The sequence below is a fragment of the Onychostruthus taczanowskii genome, unplaced genomic scaffold (genome assembly GCF_017590055.1).
Source record: "Onychostruthus taczanowskii isolate IOZ18803 unplaced genomic scaffold, ASM1759005v1 scaffold42, whole genome shotgun sequence".
Lineage (NCBI taxonomy): Eukaryota > Metazoa > Chordata > Aves > Passeriformes > Passeridae > Onychostruthus > Onychostruthus taczanowskii.
Genome location: NW_024501682.1, coordinates 5,664,486 through 5,687,174, shown reverse-complemented (window position 1 = coordinate 5,687,174; position 22,689 = coordinate 5,664,486). Strand labels below are relative to the sequence as shown.

The following is a 22,689-nucleotide window of genomic DNA, read 5'->3' as shown; positions in this document are numbered from 1 at the left end:
CTTTTTGTTGTGTAAATTAAGTGAAAAAAAAGTATTACAAGTATTCAAGTAAAGCACACCAAGCATTGTCAGCTACACTCACATTATCACCCCCTAAGTAATGACCTGCATTTCTTCCTTTACCTAATAACTTCACTTTTATTACCAGAGAAGACAGTTCTCTGAGCACATGAACAGCTCCCATTTATCTTGTGATCTGATTGTTTTTCATGTCTAGTCAGCACTGAAGGCAGATTTTCTAATAAACTCCCACTGGTTGCACTGAAGAGTTTGAACAAATGCTCTCTGTATAACAACACTTGATGAACAAGTAACTCACCATCAGTAGCTTGTAGGCTGTATGTCAGGCCCAGTGCCAGGTAGCCCTTTGCTAGGGACTCTCCAGCATCCTCACCCAGGTCTATCACCATTTTAGCAAAGCGTTCTCCTTCTTCCAGCTGCAAAAGAGGTAGGTTGAGACTTACAGGCATTTCCTCTATATTTGCTCCAATAAAATTTACCATTAGGCTTACCTGTAAGTGATCTGAGAGCCATTCACACAAAGGCTTTCAGTGACCCCAGTAAACACTCATAAAAAGGACAATGTAGAAGGTCAGATTAGCAGACCTCAGTGCACATGCTCCACAGTTTTGAGAAAAGTTTGGGTTTTGCACCCCAAACTCTTTCCAGATGTTTAGGATTAATCAAGGGCACTATCTTATTTTATACCTTCTTTCAGGCACATTTCAATCATGCAGCCTTAAATGCAAATGCTGGATCAGCTGGACTACTTATATGCCATTCCAGTAGGACAGGTTTAGGAAAGGTCTAACAGGTTTCTTCCTTTAAAGGAAAACCGTTCAGTTTTGCCGTTTAGCAAATTTTACTTTCTTTTAAAACATTAGAATAAAACAAGAAACCACTAACTTCACTGAAAGCTCTCAGCTGCTGCTTGAAGCTCTGTTGCCACAAGGACGCAGAAATTTCAGGACACAACTTTTGATCTGAACTAACACACTACCTTGGCAGCTCTGGCTGTACTAACCACTTGCTGCATCTTTTGCAAAGACACAATTTCCTTGAAAATGCATTTTATATTATAGATAGAAATTGGAGGAGAGAGCAGTCACAATCTCTCAGGATCAGTCTCCAAAGTGATGAAATATGTAAGCTGGTCTCCTCTAGTACATCACAGACTGCTCCCCACAGCTTCCTTTCGACACATATCTATCAGCATCTGTAAAATCTGAGTTACTGGCAATTTTAAGTAAAAAGAATAAGTTAAATATTATTACAGAATGGAGTGTTTCTCATTTCTAACTTTAAACTCTCATTAATATCACTCACCCATTTTAAGTAGAAAAGACTAAGACCTGTACAATATATACATTGAAAAGTGTAGGTTGGAGACACTGGCAAAACTTGTAAGTAATGCCTGAAAGATAGAGCCTACAGGAAAATCTCATTTCTGTACAAGACAGTATGCAGATCCTGTCACCCATAATCAGAGTCATTCCTAATCAAGAAGTAGACAGCATTACACTATCTGACAAATCCTCCCTTTGGAAACTTTAATTACATCACAACTGACTTTATGAGATGGGGTTGTTTAATTCTGAAAAAGTACTTTTTTCGTTTGAAATCCAGCTAGTTTAGACACAAGTACTGTGGATGTGTGCCCTCTTTATACTCAGCATTGTCAGACTTCAGCACCTCATGGCTCCTTAACATCTAAAATGACTCACCCATAAAAACCTGGAATTAAAATGCACCATCAAACGAGAAATCTGTCTTCTGCAGTGATCTGTTAATACGCTACCTATGAACAAAAATCTACTTGACTTGATGTAGCATCCTGTCAACGAGCCTCCTAATCCCAACACTTGAAAACATTCAGGTGACAACATTAACTAACGGCTTCATAAACAAACAACCTGGATTTATCAGATGATATCAAACATCAAAAGAAAACTACTTTCAACATAAACCTGAAGAAAGGCTGAAAACTGCAAGTGAAGAAACACATCTCCACTGTTTGGATTTCTTCCCACTGGTACAACTCCCGAGGCCACAGAATTTAAACTAGATGTAGAACAATTATTCCATAATTTCTGAAACCTCAGGTCAGTCCAATGGCTAACACATATGGTATCATCAAACCCTTTCCTGAAAGCACTATGAAAGCATTAGTGCTGCTCATTGCCCCATCAGCTGTGATTGTGAAAGCCACTAAATGACACAGGAACACCTCTTGCGGAATACTGGCACTCGCCAACTAAACTGCAAGGCTTGTCTTTGAGGGTAGAATCCAAGGCCTACCAAGATCACTGGAAATAGTCCCACCTACTTCAGCAATGTAGAAATAACACCCTTAAACTCTGATCACATAAGGAAGACTGAGATTTGTTTCAGGAGATTTCTTAACCTGTCAGTAGCCCTACCAGCTTCCCTACCACATACTGAAATGTGTCCTGGACCAGAGCCCAGGACAATGGAAGAAGTGGGCCATGACTTGCCACATAGAAGAAACCCAAAAAAGAACAAAAAAGCCTCCTATATTATAACTGAATTATTCATCTCTCAGAAACTTTTACGTAAGGCATGAAATCTCTGCAGTCTGAAAATTCATTATTCACTTCTTTGCCACCATAAACAGCTATATTCCCACTCTATTTCTTCATTATTTCTCCTCTTTTCTCCACACACACTTTCATCCAAGAAGTCTCCATTAGATGAAGAAAAGAGCTATACAAGGTATTCTAATGACTAGTGAACAAGAGTAGGGGTGGGTAGAGTGTATGAAAAAAAAACTGAATGAAAAGTTTGAAGCTGAAATGAAGACATGTAAAATTGCAGAGATTTTGCTCCATTGTTTCTCTGAATGGTCACCTAATGGTAATTCCAGTCTCTGCCTTCCTGCCTGCCAGTTACCCAGGGCGGCCTGTCAGTATTGGATTAATCTAACGAATGAATAATTAAAAACATAACTTTTCAGAGTGGCTGAAACAGCACTTCTAGCACATTCTTGTAACATTTATTCATACTAAATACTAATGGCATTTTGACCAGCCACAAAGATTCTTATAAATGCAAACCTGGGTCAGCTGAAGTCTGCTTTGAAAATAAGTGGCCTCACGAACTCCAGCACAGCTGGTTCTGTTTATGAGGACATTTACTTTTCCTTCTTACAGCACTCAGACACTTCTCATGCCAGCCCTGCTGTGGCAGCCATCTGCCCCCTCTTCTCCCATTCTCCTACTCTTCAGTCATTCTGAGCAAAGTGTTGAAAAGCCAAACCTTTCACTCACATCACCCACTGTGAGGTTTCAACTCTCCAGTGCATCAATCTTGCAGATGTCCTCCTCAACTGTGAATCTGGAAAGTACTACGTGAAACAGGAAAAACCCCCTTGGGACACTCTTGGGGTAACCAACTAAACTGCAAGGACTACCAGACTGCAGTCTGGACGGATAAAAGCTCCTCTCCATGCACCAGAGTGAGGGACTAGTAGTGAGCCTGAGCTGTGCTTTCCCAGTAAAGCTGTGTCTGTGGGGGTCCTTAAGGATACGGGGTGTCTTCAGTCTGTATCGCGGAGATGAGAAAGGGAGGAGGGAAGGCCTACCATGTTATTCTCTTAGAAGCAACAAAAAATGCAGTCTTAAAGTACTCCCTCCAATCTGGCCCTTATTGTTCTAACATTTTTCTACATACTTTGCACTGAAAAGCTGCTGGGGAGAAAAGCAGCATTCCAGGTTGCAGGGAGAAGTTCCCTGCCTCCAAAACTTGCATGGACGGAAGACAACATGGGGGAAAAACAACCTTAGAAGAACTTTCTGCATTTTGAACTCCAGCTTTATAAAGTGTCAGGAGGCACCTAGAACCACTAGCTAAGCAACCCCTCTATCACACCAGAAAGCAAACACCTGGCACCTGGAGAGAGACAGGCTGCCCAGCTGTGAACTGACACCAATAAGATGGTCATACTCTGGGGTTGGTTGGGCTTTTTTTCCCCTTTTACTTCCTCCTTCATGTTTGAAAGAAAAAGAACAGTTGCTAGCTGTGCTATCCTGAGGGATGTTTCCCCTGGTACAGAGAGTGGCTGTTCCAGCCACCAGTGTTATTTGGCCTCAGGTTTTGGTATGTGCTCAAGCCAAGCCCGGAGGCATACTGACAAGGGAGTGGAGAACAGCAGGTGCTGTCCCCTGGCCTAATGCCACCCAGCTGGTGTCCAACTGCCACCCAGATTGTTTTCAGAAAAGCTCAAGCCCTACCCCACTGAATCAACAGCTTGCAGGACTAACTAGAAATTGCACTTCTCACCAGCACACATTTAGAGTAACTAAGGACAAACAAATCAATGATGTACAGCAGGATGAAAACAGCATTTTATTGCGCCAAAAAAGAGGAGCACACCAAGAAAGAGGCAGAAAATACATTGAATGACACTGGACTTAGGATAGCAGACAAGGTTAATGCAGCAGGTGAATTTGGACACCCATGACACTGAACAATACCCCAGCACTTAAGAGATCAAAATCCTATAGAATGGTATTTATACAAAATTACACATGATGTTAACTAGTTGAATCGACCTCTTCTTACAATTTTCATTACACTGGGTTGTAGCCATAGAGACTAATTCAAAGAGAAGAACATAAATATAGCGAAATTAGAATGATAAGAGGAAACACGCATAGGAAGAAAGTGGTCCATAAGGCACAGTCTAATGAAAAGGTTTTGTCCCACAGCTGTTTATAGCACACAAAGCCAACCATGTTATATATGTCAGGAAAAAAAAAATCCTGTGCTTTCTGTTGCTGGTCTAGTCAGCATTTGCTCTCTGTGTAACCACTGTTAAGCTCACCAATTTAGTCTGTGTAAACTCAGCCCCCCGTACTTAGGAATACTCAGGCCTTTCCTCCACTGTAGTTAGTGGTTTGCTCACAAAGGCAATGTATTGAAGACAAAATTATTGGTCATTTTTATTGTCTAAAACCCATGGGGATTGCCCTAGAACAGCAGTGATGATGTAATCAAGAATGTATTTTAAAAGACAGAAGAAATACCTAGTAGCTCCTTGCCCTTCCCTGCTTTCTCAGTAGCCTCTCACTCTGGTGATGCCAATCCTCTTGGATGACCATCAGAAGACAGAGTAACTCCAGTAACAGGACTAGATTTCATCTTTTAATATTATTCATACTGCAGTATGACTTAAGCATTTCCAGACGACTCCAGGGCTCCTAAGTGACTGGGTACCAGCACATGCACAGCATTTATTACCTACAGTGGCAGGGTGAACAACAGACAGAAAGGGAGAGAAGCACTCTGATTAAGTGCTCTGTGAAAGTAATGAATGGTAAGCTGTTACCTCAGAACTATGCAGCTCTACATCTACATCCTGCCAACCCCCCTGACACACACACACACCGTGGCGTTCTGACCTCATGGCATGTCTTACTCAGATTTTATGACTCCATGCACAGCCTGCCCTGGCCCAACAGCACTTCTGCCTTTCCCTGACAGATTGCATGATCTCTGTCTTCCCTGCTGCAGTAGAGCACTTTGTTGTGCATACCAGTTCAAAGAAATGAGGGAAACATGAGGTATAGAACTGTCATGTGCTGCAGCTTTGAAAAGCTCATATTAGCTGATAATACCGGCATCATTTGCTGCTACACAAGTTTAGCACACCACCACTTTTGCTATTATACCAACTGAGGAGCAATGGAAATTACAGACATGCCTCATGTTTTTCCAGCTTTTTGTAAGAGCAGAGTTCTAGAAGATTCAAGCGTATCCTAGGACTACACTCCACTTTGCTCTATGTGTATTTACAATATTTTCAACATGCCTCCATTGAAATCAACTGAGTAAAAGGCAAAATACAGCATCAGGGTAACCCTAAATACCTCAAACAAGGCTCCCAAAAATGGAGAAATTCAGTATTTAATGGTTGTCTGTAGGAAGAAGTTCCATTTTTAGTATTTTCACAACACCTGCCATAACAGCATCCTGGAAAACCTAGATTAGTATGAAAGTAACAGAACCGTACTATTAAAATATTAAAAACAACAACTCATCCTGCAACTCAAAGTCATTGCCAAAATAGGCAAGTGAGCATTCAGCTGAGACCATGCCAGGGAAGGCTGAGTGAAAGAGGAAATTGCAGAAAGCCTTTTAGTGAGCAGAACTCTGAATTTATAGTGGAGCAAGGCAAAGCAACCTCAGTATGAACATATTCCAGTGCAAGCTATCTCAGCTCTTCCACGGAAACTTAAAACAATACTCTGACCTACAATAGTTAAAGATTTCACAGTGCATTCTGGAAAGCTAAAAGACAGCTGGCTAAACACAAATGGGCTTTGTGTTCACTTGATAGAATCATCCATGTGCAAGTCCAGCAAACTGCTGTGCTGAAACCCCAGCAAGCTGGAAGGCTTAGCAGCATGTTGTCTCAAAAGTAATTCTGAGCCTACTACAAAAACACTTAAAACACCTGTGTAATGGTTTAGATACAATACAGAAGTTCCAGCTTTGCTGTACAGGTCCAACTGCATCCTGACCATACAAATGTGGTTTATATATGTGCATTCATTTTGAAGCTTTTCTGGTCCTCCAAGTCTACTGGCTTAAGCTTTAGAATTAATAAGGTATTGATTTATTGTTCACACTGGATTTTTTTTAATTTATGTTTTTGAAAACCTTTAATTCTGAAAAAGGTAGCCAAAACACTGCTTACACCACACCCAGTTGTTTACTGCAGGCCCAATCCTAAAAGCTAGCAGCTGATAGGGCAGATCATCTCCCGATGTAAGTCAGCATGGTACCCCTAACATGCCAGTACAGTACTGCCACCTTACATCAGTTAATGATCTAGTCATACTGCCACAACAGAAGCTGGGGGAGGCTCAGCTCTTTTCTGCATCAGGCTTTGCTATATATTGATTTGCATGGCACTGTATGAATGCATCCACGTTTTCACTTTGTTTTGTTCTGCACTGAGAGATTATTTCATAGATGTGATCAGAGCATCCTCAATGTTGTAAATCATTTAAATTAATTTTCTGTTTTCTCTGCTCTTAAAGTGTGCTGAGACACCATGCACAAAGCCAGCAAAATGACTTAAGTGATCACTAGATTAATCATGAAAGAAACTGTTCTGTGCTTCTTATGACATCTGTAATTATCCATCTGCATAAACGTTGTATTCTGGGGGTGTTTTTTTATTGCTAGTAGCTGAAAGAAGACTAAAGTACTGCTTGCCCATGAGCTATAAACAAACTGGCCACAATACTGCACCACACAGTAGACAGATGCAGGATATAAATTAGCTGTTTCATTTGGCTAAATGGTGATCTGATTTCACCCTTTTCCCACCTAGCCAGCAACCAAATACACAGACATATTTCCTAATTGAAAAATTAATCATATTTTATATGTTCTGAAAAGGAAGATATATTTGAATATTTGTAACTGCTAATATTTGTCCATTAGACTGTTCCTGTCCCATGTCTATCTTCTTTCTATTTATACTGGCATTGATCAGCCTGTTAACTTCCAGTTTAAATTATTCAATTCTGATTTGATTGCCATGTAATTTAAATGCAAATAATTACGGTAAGGATGACATTTAGAAAAACAGCTCTGCTAAGCAGGAAGGTCTTTATTAGGCACAGGAGTCTGCCAGTAATATCAAAAGCACCCCTTTGACTAAGAGATGTGGGAACCTATCATTTCAGTTCTTTTAAAAGATGATCTGATTTACCTCAGACTCCCCTTAATTAAAATCCTTCTATACCATCATCAAGTTTGCTATGAGGGTAAAGCATAGGCCACTGACTGAAAGGAATGGGAGAGGGAATATTTTTAATTTGGTTTTAGTTCATAAGGCTGTGCTCTAGATAACTGGAGTAAAATTGCCCTCTTGTGAAATCATGATTTTATTTCATAATACCCCCAGTTTTGAGCCAGGGTCTGATTGAATAACACTGAAAAGCGTTTCAAACAATAAAAAAAGCAGTACATTGAAGAAAAAACCCTCTTGCAATAATCAAAACCAGCTCATTTTTCCCTTCTTCCCTTGCCTTTCCTACTTTTTAGGGTTAGCCAGTTGTTTCGTCAGCTCTGTCATGTATGAGAAGTCTGGACATACTGGATTGTCCAAGCTGGAACTGAATTACAGTCTCATTGTCTTTTCAAAGTAATGAGGTATTTTTATGTGCTAGCTGTGTGTTGAAAACTTCATCAGACATACTAAGAACAGCATTCAACACAGCTGTAATGCCTCACTTTCACACTGTTTTAATATCTCTAAGAATCAAAAAAACCCTTTATTTACTTTATTTTTAAAAATAACATTCACTGTGAATGTTTTTATACATCACTGAATGACTTTAAACCTTCAAAATTTAGAGACTGAGCTATGGGTACAAGAGAGTTAAATTGCTCCAAATGTAGAGCAGAAGTAGGTTGGGCAGTTCAGCAAGGATTCCCTGAAGGTCCTTAGACTTGAAGATTTTTCCTAGAAAAAGATGCTGCCCATTTTTTGCTGACTCACATATAAGCTTAACCATTATAGTTCAAACAGTGTAGTTCATTCAAAAACATGCATAACCAAACACCCTCCCTGATGCTGGTGTAAACTGATACACCTCAAGTTTAGCTGAACAGCAGCTTTCATCAGACAGGGATGTAGAAGGTGGGGAGGTGGGGTAAGGGAACAAAACAACAGCAAATTGGCTTCTACAACTTTTCTCCAAGATCTGTGCAGATTATTCTGGTATTTTCTTTCATATTTTCTCACATCTTGTTTCACTTCTGTTCAGCAATTGTAATCCTTCACTGACTGCAGGGACACCTCGTGGTGAGGACAGGTGAGAACAGCAGGCTGCCGTTCAGTTAATTAAACCAAGTAGAGAAAGAGTGACAGATGTTTCTGCTCCTTTGGATAATCAGAATTTCACAGGCACCAACTTCCACTCCCACTCTGCTTCTGGGGCATACATTAACACATCCAGAACACAAAACACTGACACAGCAACTTCAAGAACAAAGGACTGAGTTGTCCAGCAGACCTGAACTATCTAACAGTCCACTCCTAACTATTAACTTGCGTCCTGCAGGGCCTACAAGAGTGGCTGATTCAATGTGACACTCAGTTGAAGCAGCAGTCCTCAGAATGGCTCTTTATGGCTTTCCCCCCTCCTCCTTTCTTCGATGTGCCAGCAAAATACATTTTAATGATTCACTACAAAATTTCTTGCAGGGATTTTAATTTTTTATACAGGGCACACGTGTGTATGATTTTAGCAGGGATTCCCTTTCTCCGCACTGCAACTACACTGTGGCACTGTCACTGCAGCACCTAATCCGTTACATAATGAGAATTGCATCAGCTTGCTTACCCAGTGCAGTGACCCAATGCAGACCTTGGCAGCCAGAAGAGGAACGGTGGGATCGGCAGGTCGCAGTTTAGCACACTCTTTGAGCACTGACACAGCATATGCCGACTGGAGGAGTGGGAGAGAGAAGGAGGAAATAAAAAAGGCTGATTAGACAATGCTGTTGAGAGTCCATGCAGAACATTGCAGTGACATGTACAAAGAAGTTCTGTGGAGAAAAGAATCCTATGTCAGCAACAAGTCAGCAACTTTATTCCCACCTCCACATGCAGACGTGTGTACACACATGCACACACACTCTTCCCACGCTCAGAGGAAACGCCAAAGAGGCAGCCCTGTCTGTACACTTCACAAGAAACAGTTTTCTTAGCTATCAATGCACTGGTTATTTTAACTCTGCCCTCCCAGTACACAAGAATTCTGCTGTAGTTTTCCTTGCATATAATCATCTTCCAGTAAGCCAGAAGAGATCATAAAGAGCTTATACTCCAGAACATTCATATTTTAGGCCAATTTCACTCAGAGAGGTTTGTTCGGCTAAAGTAATCTGCTCAGTAGGTCGCTTTATGTCTTCTCCAGTTCCAGAACATACAAGAAAGCAACTGGGACCCCACCATACAAAGGGTGGGTGCAGATCAATACACTGTTCACTGGGTAGTCCAAGCACGTGTTAGAAAGAAAGCCCATAAACTCTTGCTATTTTGCTGGTGTTAGGTTACCATTAATGAGGATTTTTTTCAAGATTAGTACTTGCATAGCCCTTTGGACCCAATGTGCTCTGCAAACATTGTGTTTTACAGCACATATTCACGGCTGTCACATTTCAGATGCTTTAAAGGGGAGTGAAGAAAGCTCTTCATGAGAAGGCCACCTCACACAGTAAGAAGGTGACAGGAGTTGCCCTACCAGAGACTCCCAGCCCATTCCACCTGAACGAGAGTTTGTCTTACATTTAAACTTTCCTCACTATTGACCCTAATCCACTCAAATTTTCCCATGCTTAAACTCAAGGGGAAGTTTTATTCTCTTGGAATTTCTCCTCGCATGCCTGTCTCCTCCCAAAGTCTTCCACACAGCCCCAAGACACAATGTTCCTGTTCAGAAGCACGTTAAATAGTCATGGCCTTTCTACATTACAGAAGAGCAGCAACAGAAGCTTGCAAAGTCCAACCATCTGCTATTCCCATCAGGTCCTGGGCGTCTCCTCCTGACTCCCAGGGGCTCTCCCTACCAGAACTCTGACCCACACACAGTCTGGTGACTGCTGTGATCCCCTCCAGCAACACCACAGCTTCACATTCCCACTTCCATCAGCACTTTCCCCCCTGCCACCACACCAAAGTGGGCTGCACCTGCCAGCTCCTTCCTCCACAGAACTGAGGTCCACTTCTTGCTACTGAATTCAAAAGCTTGATTAGGAATTTGCTTGGGAGGGAACCTGGAAAAATAGAAAAACAGATGTACACCAGCCATGCCCACCTTAAGGCAAAGAGGGGTTTCAGAACCAATGCAGCAGGGAGCAAATCCTCCTGCTTGAAAAGCTTGGGTACCAACCTTGTGGTCTGAACAAGAGCAGCAGCACACCCTATATTCTTCAGGTTGCTCCCACTTACGTAGAGCATCAGGCATGATCAGTAAAAGTGAGGAAGCATTTGCTAATTTAAAATTCAAAATGCACAATTTGCCTAAAGCCAAAAGGAAGCTTGTCTTAGACCAAGGATGGAAATCAATAAACTTTGTCCTAGAGCTTGAACCATTACTTCATCCCTCTCAGAAATAAAGACGTGTAATTCAACCCTGAGGTACAGGAACAAACACACTGCTGTGCTCTGTTGCCACGGGGTGACTAGCATCCCTCAGAATGAACCTCCCCAACACCTATTTGTTCAGAACAAGTGGTGTCTCAGGTTTTAGTGGCATCTTATTCCTCTCTCACATAAAATGCACTGAAAGCAGCTGGTACTCCCATGGAAATACAAGCATAACCCATAAGGGACCTAGGCTGCATATCATCTTCTTGCCCTCGTACCTGTATTGCAGCTCCCCAGCTGTTTCCAAAAAATAAACGGGACAGCAGGACAATATGCACTGTGACAGCCAGTATATCTGCAGCTGAACCCCAGCAATCCCTGTCATCTCACCACGCAAAAGTCAAGTGCAAAGGCCAGGTATGTAAAAGGCCATACACTGTCCAGAGACAATGCTTGCAAAAACAGACACAAGCTCAACCCAGTGGTCATTTCTCAGTTCCCCACCAGCACTGCAACTGCAGGGAAATCAGAAGGCACCTGGGAGCTGGTGGCAGCTCTCCTGTGGATCACCACAACTAGCACTAGCACAAACCAAAGCAGTGACAGGCCTGTCCTAATTTGGGCCACAGCTGTAGGACCTACACCAGAAGAGAAGTGACACAACTCATTCCTGTCCAGTTCCTCTTGAACGCTGCTCCCTCCCTGTCTGCAGGACAAGCCAACATCACAGCCTCCAATTGTCTCAATCCACAGAACCCTTGTCATGTCTGTCCTGCCCCAAGCCTGTTCAGGAGGCCACTGCAAAGCAGTGACTACTGAATGCTGCACAGGAGAAAGTCCCATCTTGTGCCTACACCCAAACACCTCAGGTGTCAAGTTACTTTATTACACAAGCACTTGAGAACTTCTGAACATGGATTTACAGAGCAAGAGGCACAGTTTCTGCACTGCTCCTAAAACATTTACAAAGTTATGTCATTTTAAAGAAGTTTATAAAATTTGCAACTAAACATATGGAGCAGAACTGGTTTTAGAAACAGGGTGACATGAAGCCTTTCTCCCCAGCTGCATTTTAAAAATTCAAGATATTATATAATTTCACCTTGAAAATTTTACTCAGCAGATATTTTATAGAGTTGATGAAAACATTAGTCAAGGAATGACAGGAGAAATAATATCTCACTCCCACAGTGACCTTACTTAGAGGAGACTGGCATGACATGTAATATCAAGGTTTCTTAAAGATACTAATTACAGACATTAATAGAAAAAAATATCAAGCACTTATTATTGAGTATCATTGGTTTGTAAAAATATTTAATATGAAACAGTGTTTGTGCAACATTGAAATAATCTGGTAATTAAAATGTACGTATTCTTTTACTTAGTGTGGGTGGACCAGGCAGCCAAGCGCATTGTTTGTGAGATTCACTGCAAGGCAATAACAATTTGATTTATTGGTGAGGCATGTTTTGAGAAGAGAAGAAATTGAATTCCAAGTGAGTACACACTTCCCACTCATGATTCTGAGTTTCAAAGGGGCTCACATAATAATTCAAGCCAGGATTTATGGTGTTTCTATTTAACTTGCTAATTGCTGGCTTATAATGACTGCACTAGAATCAGTTCCCTAGGACTTCAGAAAACTAGGTCTCATTTGGCCTCTCACCTAGAGCAAGAAATCACAAGGAAGTTATTGGGGAAGGACAAGGATGGAGAGGACACCTCCCCCTACATAATTATGGCAACCATGTTTTTGAATCCTATAAGGGAATAAAATGTAGAGAAAAACAACTATCCAAACACAGAACACAACTCCCACTCCCTATTTACTAATTCAACAATGAAGCATGGAGCCATACTCCTCCAAGATGCTTGCACATGAACAGAAGTAAACCAAGAACATACTACAGTAAATCTTCTTTCTTCCTTTTCCAAGTGGCTTGAGAGAATTTGCCATCAGTTATGGTAAACCCATAGATGCTGCCCAAACGGTTTTTCTGGGTTATGCCAATACAATTCTCATTCTTTCCCCTCCTTTGCTCTCTCATCATACCAAAGCAACCAAAGAAGGAAATAAGAGAGCCATTTATTATTTAGAAGATAAAGAAAACACAGATATAAGTAAAAGGAAGAATCATTTCCAGACAGTAAATAATGCCTGATAGACTTTTGACATGACATGAACAGTTGCTCTTCTCTTGCATACCCCTAAACCTCCCTAATTTTTTCCTTCTTTGCTATTTTTCAGCCAGAAGGAAAAATGTTCCTCAAGATGGTGGGTTGGTAGACAGCCTCATTCCCAATTTACCTGTCAGTTTAGTACACAAATGAACTTCCACAACTAGTACTGCTGTATTTCTTGCATCATCCTGTCTAAAAACTGCACTATTTCAAAGGGATTGTGGGGAAGTGGAGGAAATATTTCATCCCAATGCAAGAATTATTATTCCCTGTGTCCTGGGATTCACAGCCATTTAGATATAAATGACCTTGAACTGACATAGAAAAATGACAGAATGAGCAAGCAATTGAGAACTCTGGAATCAGTAGTTTTGCTGTAAGCTTTCCACTGAATTTAGAGATTTCTGTGAATCTCAGCATGAACATTATTCCCCCAAGACATTTACTTAACACAGGAACTGATTCCCTCCCTTTTCTTTTACCTTGTGTTTATCAAATTAGAGCACTGGAGTTAAGCAGCTTCAAATACTCCCTCTTAAAAGCACCTCTTACATTCTAAGATCTATAAGCACACATTTGTACTTGCTAATGTGACAAACACCTCACTTCACACTTTCTGTCAAGAAAAGAGAGTTAAGCCTGAAGGCAATTATATAGCCCACCTAGGTATTCTGCTCAACAGTCAGGCATCTTAGGAAATTTCCATTTTTTGTACTATCTACAGCACACAGGCAAACTCCCTTCTAATCTTTCCTTTGCACCAAAGGAAACCAAACTATTGAATATCCCCAAGATAGCTGACCTTTGTAACAGGATCTTTAACCAATGAATGTTCAATATTTTAACTTTCATTCCCCAGCAATGCTATTTAAGGAGCTATCCGAGGCCTCTGCTGCTCCCAAGGTTCCTGCCTGCAATACAAAGAGAAATGTACTTTTTTTTTTTTTTTAATGTCAGTTGCCTAGCAACCAGCCTAAGCTTTTGCAAGGATACCAACAGAACGAACAGCCTAAATCATAAAATTTGTCTGCTGTTGCTGCAGAATTATGTATTAAATATATTTTTAACTTTCCTTCTAACCTTCTGGAAAGCTGTATGTTGGCAATACAGGCATGGCTGAGTCAAACTTGAAGCTCCTTGAAGCACTTAAAAGACATCTGCTTTTGCTGCACTGTTTAAATAAGGGGAAGGATTCATTTTTTTGGGTGCAGCACAGATAGGAGCAGCTCAGACATTAGTTTGGCATTATTTGGCTATGACCAGTGTGTATCAGCAACTTGCTAAGGGCTCCAAAATCAGAGTTCATGTCTGTGTAAGACTGGTTTCAAAACCTTAAAAATGCTGCCAGCATGAGCTTTGGGCAAGACTGCAGTATCTCCAACTGCTGAGCAGCCAAAGGGAGCACAGTGACACTGCAAGACTAGCTCTGGGAAAAGCTGGAGTCCATCAGAAACATAGCTGAATGACAGATGCCAAGAAGGATTTGATTACTACCCTTTGTATAACACCAGACACCTCCTGAAGCATTACATGATTAAGAAAACCATTCAGGTAGACATGCATGATTTTTCTTCCCTGTTACCTTAAAGAGGAACAAACATAACGGCTTAAGAGTAGAAAGGAGCATTTTGTGCAGCTGAAAGCAGCTTTAGCTGCCTCATTTTGCAATGTATCATGCTTGGAGCTTACATCCCCTACTGCCAAGTCTATCCATCTACATGGCAATGCTGACCCCATTGCTCTTGTGCTGCCCTCACTATGGGCTTGAGGGGGCTGGGGAGGGTCAGCAAAAATGCAGCCATCTCTGAAGTCACACAATTGCTGTCTTCAAGGCAAGCACTGAGCTGGACATGTTCTGCAGGGCTGGAGAGCTTTGTGGCAGACACCACAGGAACACATAACCCCCATCAGCAACCCCAGCACAAGGCCTGCTGAGCAGTCCTTGCCTCCGGGTACTTGCTTCCAGCTCCACTGAGCTCTCACAGAGGCTCTTCCTCACAGACTCTTCAGTTGTTCCCAAGCTCTTCCTTTACTCACTCTCGAGGTACTTCAGCCTCTCAGTGCGTATACAGGTGAGGGGTGAAAGCAAATTATCCTCTCCTAGCAGATACTCCAGCCTTCCTTCAGTTGGCCTAAGGCTATATTACTACTCACTCCTCCTCTCAAGAAACATACATCCTAAAGTTCTTCACTCACCAACCAAGTTGTGTTGTTGGGTTTTTTCAGGCAGAGACGTTGAACACGACTGTGAAAATGTTTCCATGCATTACATACACTAACAACAATAAACATCTACTGTACTATAAAGATTAAGACTCATGAGAATTGAATGGCTCGATTAGGGCCCCCAGCACTTTTAGACTACACAAACTCAGTTCAGTGTTCACAGAATAATTTCACTGCTATCCTTGAAGAATCCCTCCCTCACTACAATTAGGAAAATGGCAAGTTAGTATACTAAACACAAATCTTGTCTCCTTGGATGGTAGGCAAAAGAGAGGCATCAATGTTGCTTCATGCTGCCCAAGGCATGTATTTTAACCCTCACAATGCAGATCTAGGAGACTTTCTTAAGTACCATAAATTTAAGCTAGAGCCCACTCACTACGCACTTCTTCTCTACTCCCAGGGAGCTCCTGCGACACTTTGGGACACCCAGGCTATGCCCTGTGTGAGGGCAGTAGGTGTGGAAGGGGACAGAAACCTGAAAAAGGAATATGTAATTGACCCAACTGGTCCAAGGCCAAGGAAATGCTTGCGAGTGCACAAGGACCCTATTACACATCCCTTGTGCTTGTAATACATCATCTAGACACTATGATAATTTTGCCTCCCAGTTCAGAAATGTCAGTAGAGCTACCCTAGTCTGCAGGAGGGCTGTGTGCTGGCAACCTCCACGACCTCCAGGGAAAACTGTTGAGCTGGAAAGCAGCAGCAGAGAACAAATCTACCCCAAGCAGCTCTCTCTCTTCTCTGCCAAGTCTTTTCTACTCTGTGAAAGAGTTTGGTCCTTCCTTTCCCCATGTTGCTCAATACTGGTCACTTTTTCAAAACCTTGAGACAAGCAGATGCAACTGTCTGCACTGGTTTTACTCTGGCAGCAGGACAGTGGCTCGTCTCATTGCCTGAGGACTCTGCCAGATGGCACCCGGATATTACACCCCTTGCCACTCAGACTCCAGCCTGTCCACGCACGGCAGCAGAGGCAGGGAGCTGCGGTGCCCACTCAGCCTCCAGCTGATATTACCACATAGCTGAGGTTATTACCAGCAGAAGCAACTCAAAGCATCTGTGAAGAATTCAACATTCAGCACCACAGGAACAGGGCTACTGCATTAGAATGATTTAAACCTCTTTGGCCTACTCAGAACTGCACTTGGTGACACAGGACATCTCCCACCACGTCTTGGCCATTGTCTAGGTTTTCCCAGCACTTCCTTTCCTTTCCCAACTAAATTTGCCTGCAAAAGTATTTCAAATGTAATAGTGAATTTTTTTTTCATTTAGATGCTTCTCTTGTTCAGTGAATACAGTTCAATATAAAAGGCATTCCTAAAAATGGGTTAAAAAACAACCATCTCTCTTATGATGCCAGTTTCTGAGAAACACAGGAAAGTGAAATTGCTACCACTCCATTATTTCTATCGCTTAAGTGGATAAAAGAGACAGAAAGGTTATGCTTCCCTGAGTTTTTTCATTTACCCTTTTAGGAAGCCCCAAGGCCTGTAGGAACTCACTGAAGTGATGTGCCTATTTTTGTTAAGACACATGCTTTTCAGACTAATGTGTAAACTCAAGCCTACATGTGGTAATGAGCCAAGGTGGTTGGCCTGATATTTAGACTGATCACTTGTGAAAAATGACAATCACCATTTGGCAATTTTTCGGCTGGTAGAAGAAGAAACTACATTGAAATTTTGATTGACTTAATCTGAATATACAAATAAAACACTCTAGTCAAATTCAGTGTAGAATAGAAGGCAAGATAGGGTTTTATGGCACTTTTAAGAAGGTCAGAATTGAAAATCCTAAAAACATGTTTAAAAAAAACCAGAGAAACCAAAGTTTCTAGTATTTACAGGTTGATAAAACTGTTCCTGTCGTGCCCAGGATTTATGAGCGCAATTTGCTGTACTGCAGAACAAGTAATGCTGCAGGATGTGAGGTTTCATTACCAAGAAATGAGATCATGAATTGGCTGTGACTGAGACAGGTGAAAATAGATCTTCACCTATAAAAGTTCAGTGTACTCTGCATTTTGTAGTCTAGACTGACCACACTGTTTTCTCATCAGCTCTTTCTGCTACACTGGAGCACTTGCTTGTAAATGAACTCTGTCCTGCTATCAAGCCGCAAAGCAATATAAAAATGTATGCCACATCGCCCATTAGCAAGATGACGCATTGCAGAGTATATGACAGGAATCCTCAGGGAATACTTTGGGATTAGAAGTGAAATACTGCACAGATGGGATTGTTGGGTAAGAGAATTCCCTCTGACCCATATAGAGCTCAGAACATTTAGCACTTTTACTTCAATAGGCAAGATCAGGACATTTTACCTTGTAAATATTTAAAGTACAGGCAAAAAGACATGAGATACTTGAAAATCTGAAAAGATAGGACAGCTACAGAGATTAAAAAAATAAAAAAAGTAACAAATATCTAAGTAACAAATATTCTGTAACATGTAGGGAAGGTGAAGAGGTATGCAAACACAGAATGGACAAGAATGGAATTGCCATGCAAGTTGTTAGAAGCTAAAGATCAGGCCCCACTTCTCCTAACCTATGCTAACCTAAGACTCAAGCACACTTATTCTTTGCATACACTCACTCTCAAACATCAGCAGTTAAAAATCTTCATTTGCTCTCCAGCAGATTACTAGAGCTATAGCATTGTCTCCTGTTGAGAACCAGGTTACACAACTTGTAAAGCCTATAGAACTCCCAGACAAACCCCATGTTCATGGTAAGATTCTGTGCCTTTCTGTCATGGCCTGTGTATCATTGTTGTCCTCAGTATCAAGGGGTGAGGTACCTGAAGGATTTGCAAAGACACAGAGGGCTAACTCCAGCTGAATTCCAAGGTGAGCTGGACATGACATGTAAGCCCCCACTTGACATAGGTCAGTGCAAGGTATTAGCACCATGGCACCAAGCTCATTATTTAATTATTCCACCAGTACCTTCAGGTTTCCTTACACATGACTGAGTCTAGCCATTGTTTTCAAGCTTGGAATTGAATTTTGAAAGGCTTGTACTGAACTTCTGTAGCAATCTGTGAGGCTCCTTCTGACTAAAGATCTCTGTTCATCTTCCTGCTGATCTAATAGGCATTGCGAAAACTTTGGTATCTCATAAATCAGCCAGACCTGTTATATTTAAGAGGAAACGATGGAGTCCCAGAGTTTGCAAGGTCCCACAGAAGATACCCCTGGTGCCTCACAGAGGGGTCACTACAGCTTTGCCTAGGTGTTCCACAGGTCCCCAGTGATTTAGGCTCCACACAATCTCCACAGGACATTCTTTTTCCAGTGTTCTGCTATCCTTATTTTTTTGCCTCTTAATAAGAAACATGAACTTGTGTTGTTGCAATTAGATGCCATCACATCTTGTCCTAACCACCACAGACAAGATTAACCCCTCCTTTTAAAAGCTCTTGAGGACTTCTCTCAGGCTTTTTTTCTCTCCTTTAAGGTGAAAAAACTCATTTTAGTCTTTCCATAGTACTGCTTATTATACCCTTAGTCACATCTGATGCTCTTTATCAGACTTTCTCTCCTTGCTCTACCATTTTTTTGAAGTAGAATCCTTAACATTCAACAGTCTTCCAAAATAAGGCTTTACATAGGCTCATAAAAATGAAGGAATTCCTTCAGACCACTTCCAAGCTTTGCAAGCTTTGCAGCCACTTATACCTCACAAGACAATTTTTTTGCAAAAAAAATGGATTAATCTCTTCTTTCTATGCCAAGGCCACTATTTCCAGCTCAGCTTATAGCCATAAAAGCCATTCCAGTAATAGCTGGAATTTAGCAAATGAGTGCTAGCTGGTGGCCTCCACTCAGGTCCACATGGATTCCTGTACACTCCATGGGCACAGAATACAGGACCATATTAAGTGGTCTACTATCGCACAGCATCAATTTGCTCATACCTCCAGAATGTGTAGGTGGGGACTCCAGAATGAACTGACTACATCTTGTACCATCTACATTTCCTACAGGAAGTCCACTCTTTTAAGACTAATAAAGAAAAGCTGCTGTTACCTTTGCCTACTTTTCACAACCACATTTCAGCCATCTCAGTGGTTTACTGATGACTTTCACAAATACCACACTAATTTTAAAAAACCACTTATGACCACATGACCATGCCAACATTTACATTTTCTTTTTCTAGAGCATATTTTACACAAAGCACTTCAAAAATATTAAACCTTACAAGTTCTCTACAAAACAACATTTACATTTCCTTCAACAGGTGGAGAAACCACAGCTTAAGTCAACTGCCCAGAGACACAGAGTGAACTGATGACAGTTTTAGACATCAGTTCCTTCTTATACTAAGCCCATTTATGTTGAACCTGCAGACAATGGACAGCCGTATAATGCTTTTAAACCCACAGCTATGCACAAAATTAATTTTTCTCCATGATAATGAGAAAAAAACACTACACAGAAAGAACAGTACTCAATACCAAATGTACACTGCTCATCACAAAGTGCAATCAGAGACTAAAAGGAGAGCACTGTCCTTTCACAGACCTGCCTGCTGGCACCTACTTCCACAACACACACGACTCTACACATTCAAACAAGTAATCCAGATCCACTCTTCTAGAGGAAAATGTGCCCTTTCTGAGCCCTTTGGTTTGAACCTTACCTTTCCACAAGCTACCATGGACAGGGCAAGCTGGTACCAGAGGTGAAATTCATCAAATGCAAACTTCATGGCTCTCTCCAAGCACTGAGAAAGAAATGATGAAAGGAATATAAGACTTTATTTATTTTTCTCCTTATACCTTTTGTCAAGACTGCTGCTTGGATCAAGAAACACTTTGTTGTGGCCCTGGAGACCCAGGTGACTTTTTTTTTTAACGACACCATTTACATTTCTCAGCTAATGGAATGCGCTAGTGTATGTCATCACTTCAAAAGGCAGCCACTTTGTTCAAGTGCCTACACATAAATTACTTTAACATCTCTAACAGTTCTGTGTACCTTTCTGGCCTGTGCAGCCATAGCTCTGTAGCTGTTTCTGCTGATCACTAACTAGCACACTCCATTTTCACCTTCCCCAACAAGCCACCACAAAGAGGGGTGTTTGGAGGGGCAGAGGCCGAGGGAGGTACCTCAGACAGCATCACGTACTGCCCTCTTCTGCCCAGCGTGATGCTGAGGAGGTCGTAGACCGCAGAAGCATCCCGGAGGCTGACGGCTCGGTCATCCTGCTGCTCTGGCGCTCGGCTGATCACTGCGTCCCGGTTCGCCTGGGCACACACACAAGTGAAGTAACAGAAACAAAGAGAGAAAAACAGAACTGACTCCTCCATAGCAAGCTACACCTACCACTCACAGCATTTTGTTTAAAATCATCTCAAGGTTTTTTCTTTTAAAAGTTTATCCCAACATAATGAAGGTGCTTCCACAGAGATGTTTTCTACCCACATGAAGGAAACTCAAGAAGACAGCTGTATCTACAGGAAGGAACTGCTACACATATCTCATCTGGATTTGTGTCACAGAATTAGAGCATTATGAAACAGACCTACCAGATATCTCATTTCCTTAATAATTAGAAATTCAAGGCCATCCTTAAAGCATCTTCCTTATTTTCTCATTAATTAGAAATTCAAGGCCATCCTTAAAGCATCTTCCTTATTACTTCAATTGCCTGCAACTGTGATAACTGCTTCCAAGGTTGATAATTTATCTTCTGTGTCTACACTAGATTTCTTCATAACAGCATCCATTTTTGTTGTTCTTTTTTCCTACTGACCTTTTGTTGTTTAATTTGAGCAGGTTGCCTAAGTAATCAGATATGCCTGTCATCAACTTAAAGCAATTAAAGGTTTGGGCAATGCAAGAACAAATAGTTTTTTTCGAGTATATTTTATGTGTCTTAATTTTGCTAATCTATCAGTACATTGCTAGGCCTAGATCAGGAAGAAACTTCTGACCGAAACAATCAGTTCAGCAATTTATGAGTTGAGCAATTTCTGTCCCAAAATATCACATGCCACAGACTCAGATTTACCTCTGAATCCCAGCCCTTCGAGCTTTTCTGAGCACAACGAGGGAGATTACAATTCCAGAGTAAACGGAAAAGTCTGTCTGATTTCCAAACACAGACTACCCAGTCTCTGGGAGAGGCAGTGCTGGATGCCACTCAGCCTGAGCACTATCTGATAGCACAGACACGCTGCCCTAGGCTCCTCAGCTCAAAGGGGTGCAACATCAGACACTCTAGTCTAGACATCTAAAAGATCAGAAAAATTAAGAAAATTGCCAGCAATCTCACCTTGAGCAAAGGCAAACAAAATGTTCCCTCCTTGAATCAGGAAGATTATGAGATTTATTTTACAATACAACTATAATCTTACACCTATTTCTTTCTAATTGTGGTGAGATTTTTTTTCCATAAAAAGGTTAAACATGGGAATTAAGCGTAATAAAAATTTCCAGAATATGCAGCCCTTAAAGCCCACGCGTACTTCATTGTGATTAAGCTGCAGCTGTTTCATCATGATTTTATCTGTGTAATGCCCCAGTTCCAAGCACTCTTCATCACAGCCTCCAGCCGAGACTGCAAACAAAATTACTGACAACTAACACAATCTCAACTGAGAGCTAAATGGTGACTGCAGTTAAAGGCAAGCTGACAGATCAGACCCAGTCCAGTGCTTGCACAAATAAACTTACAGCAACTCCTGCAGCCACAAAGGCATTTTTCTTTTTCATGCTACTGCAAAAGATGCAATCTGTGATGAAAAAAATAGTTCAGAACAACAGAATGCATGACAGAATGGAAACTACTTTAAAAATTCTCCAAGAGCACAGAGGCATAGCACCTCTATCTTTATTAGTAGAAATTAAAAAAAAAAATTTAAAAAAAATGCACATTTAAGCTCTGTTTGGATTTAACATAAGACTGCTACTTTAAAACGAAAAAAGGAGTTAAATAAAGCCATATACTGTATGATCCTTATTGCCAAGTGAATCCTCCCACACATATACAATAGCATTAAGAGTTTTTTCTGCACCAGTTACATTGTTATGACAATTGTTAGTAGCAAACAGCTACTGAGATAGCACCCCCATGCTCAGTTATCTCATCAAGAACCTCGCAATACAGTCAGCTATAGCCTGAT

At 41.3% G+C, this 22,689-nt stretch overlaps 1 protein-coding gene across 2 annotated transcripts in view; it reads right to left on the bottom strand.

Moving 5' to 3' along the window:
* The window catches only part of TTC7A (tetratricopeptide repeat domain 7A), a 172,215-nt gene that overhangs the window by 108,054 nt on the left and 41,472 nt on the right, over positions 1-22,689 (bottom strand). For both annotated transcript variants that reach the window (XM_041413546.1, XM_041413547.1), the window contains 4 exons: positions 20,671-20,808; positions 20,202-20,285; positions 9,384-9,488; positions 320-437 (listed from right to left, as the gene is read on the bottom strand). In XM_041413546.1, the coding sequence (XP_041269480.1) occupies positions 320-437; positions 9,384-9,488; positions 20,202-20,285; positions 20,671-20,808 (445 nt within the window). The remainder of the gene's footprint in view (positions 1-319; positions 438-9,383; positions 9,489-20,201; positions 20,286-20,670; positions 20,809-22,689) is intronic.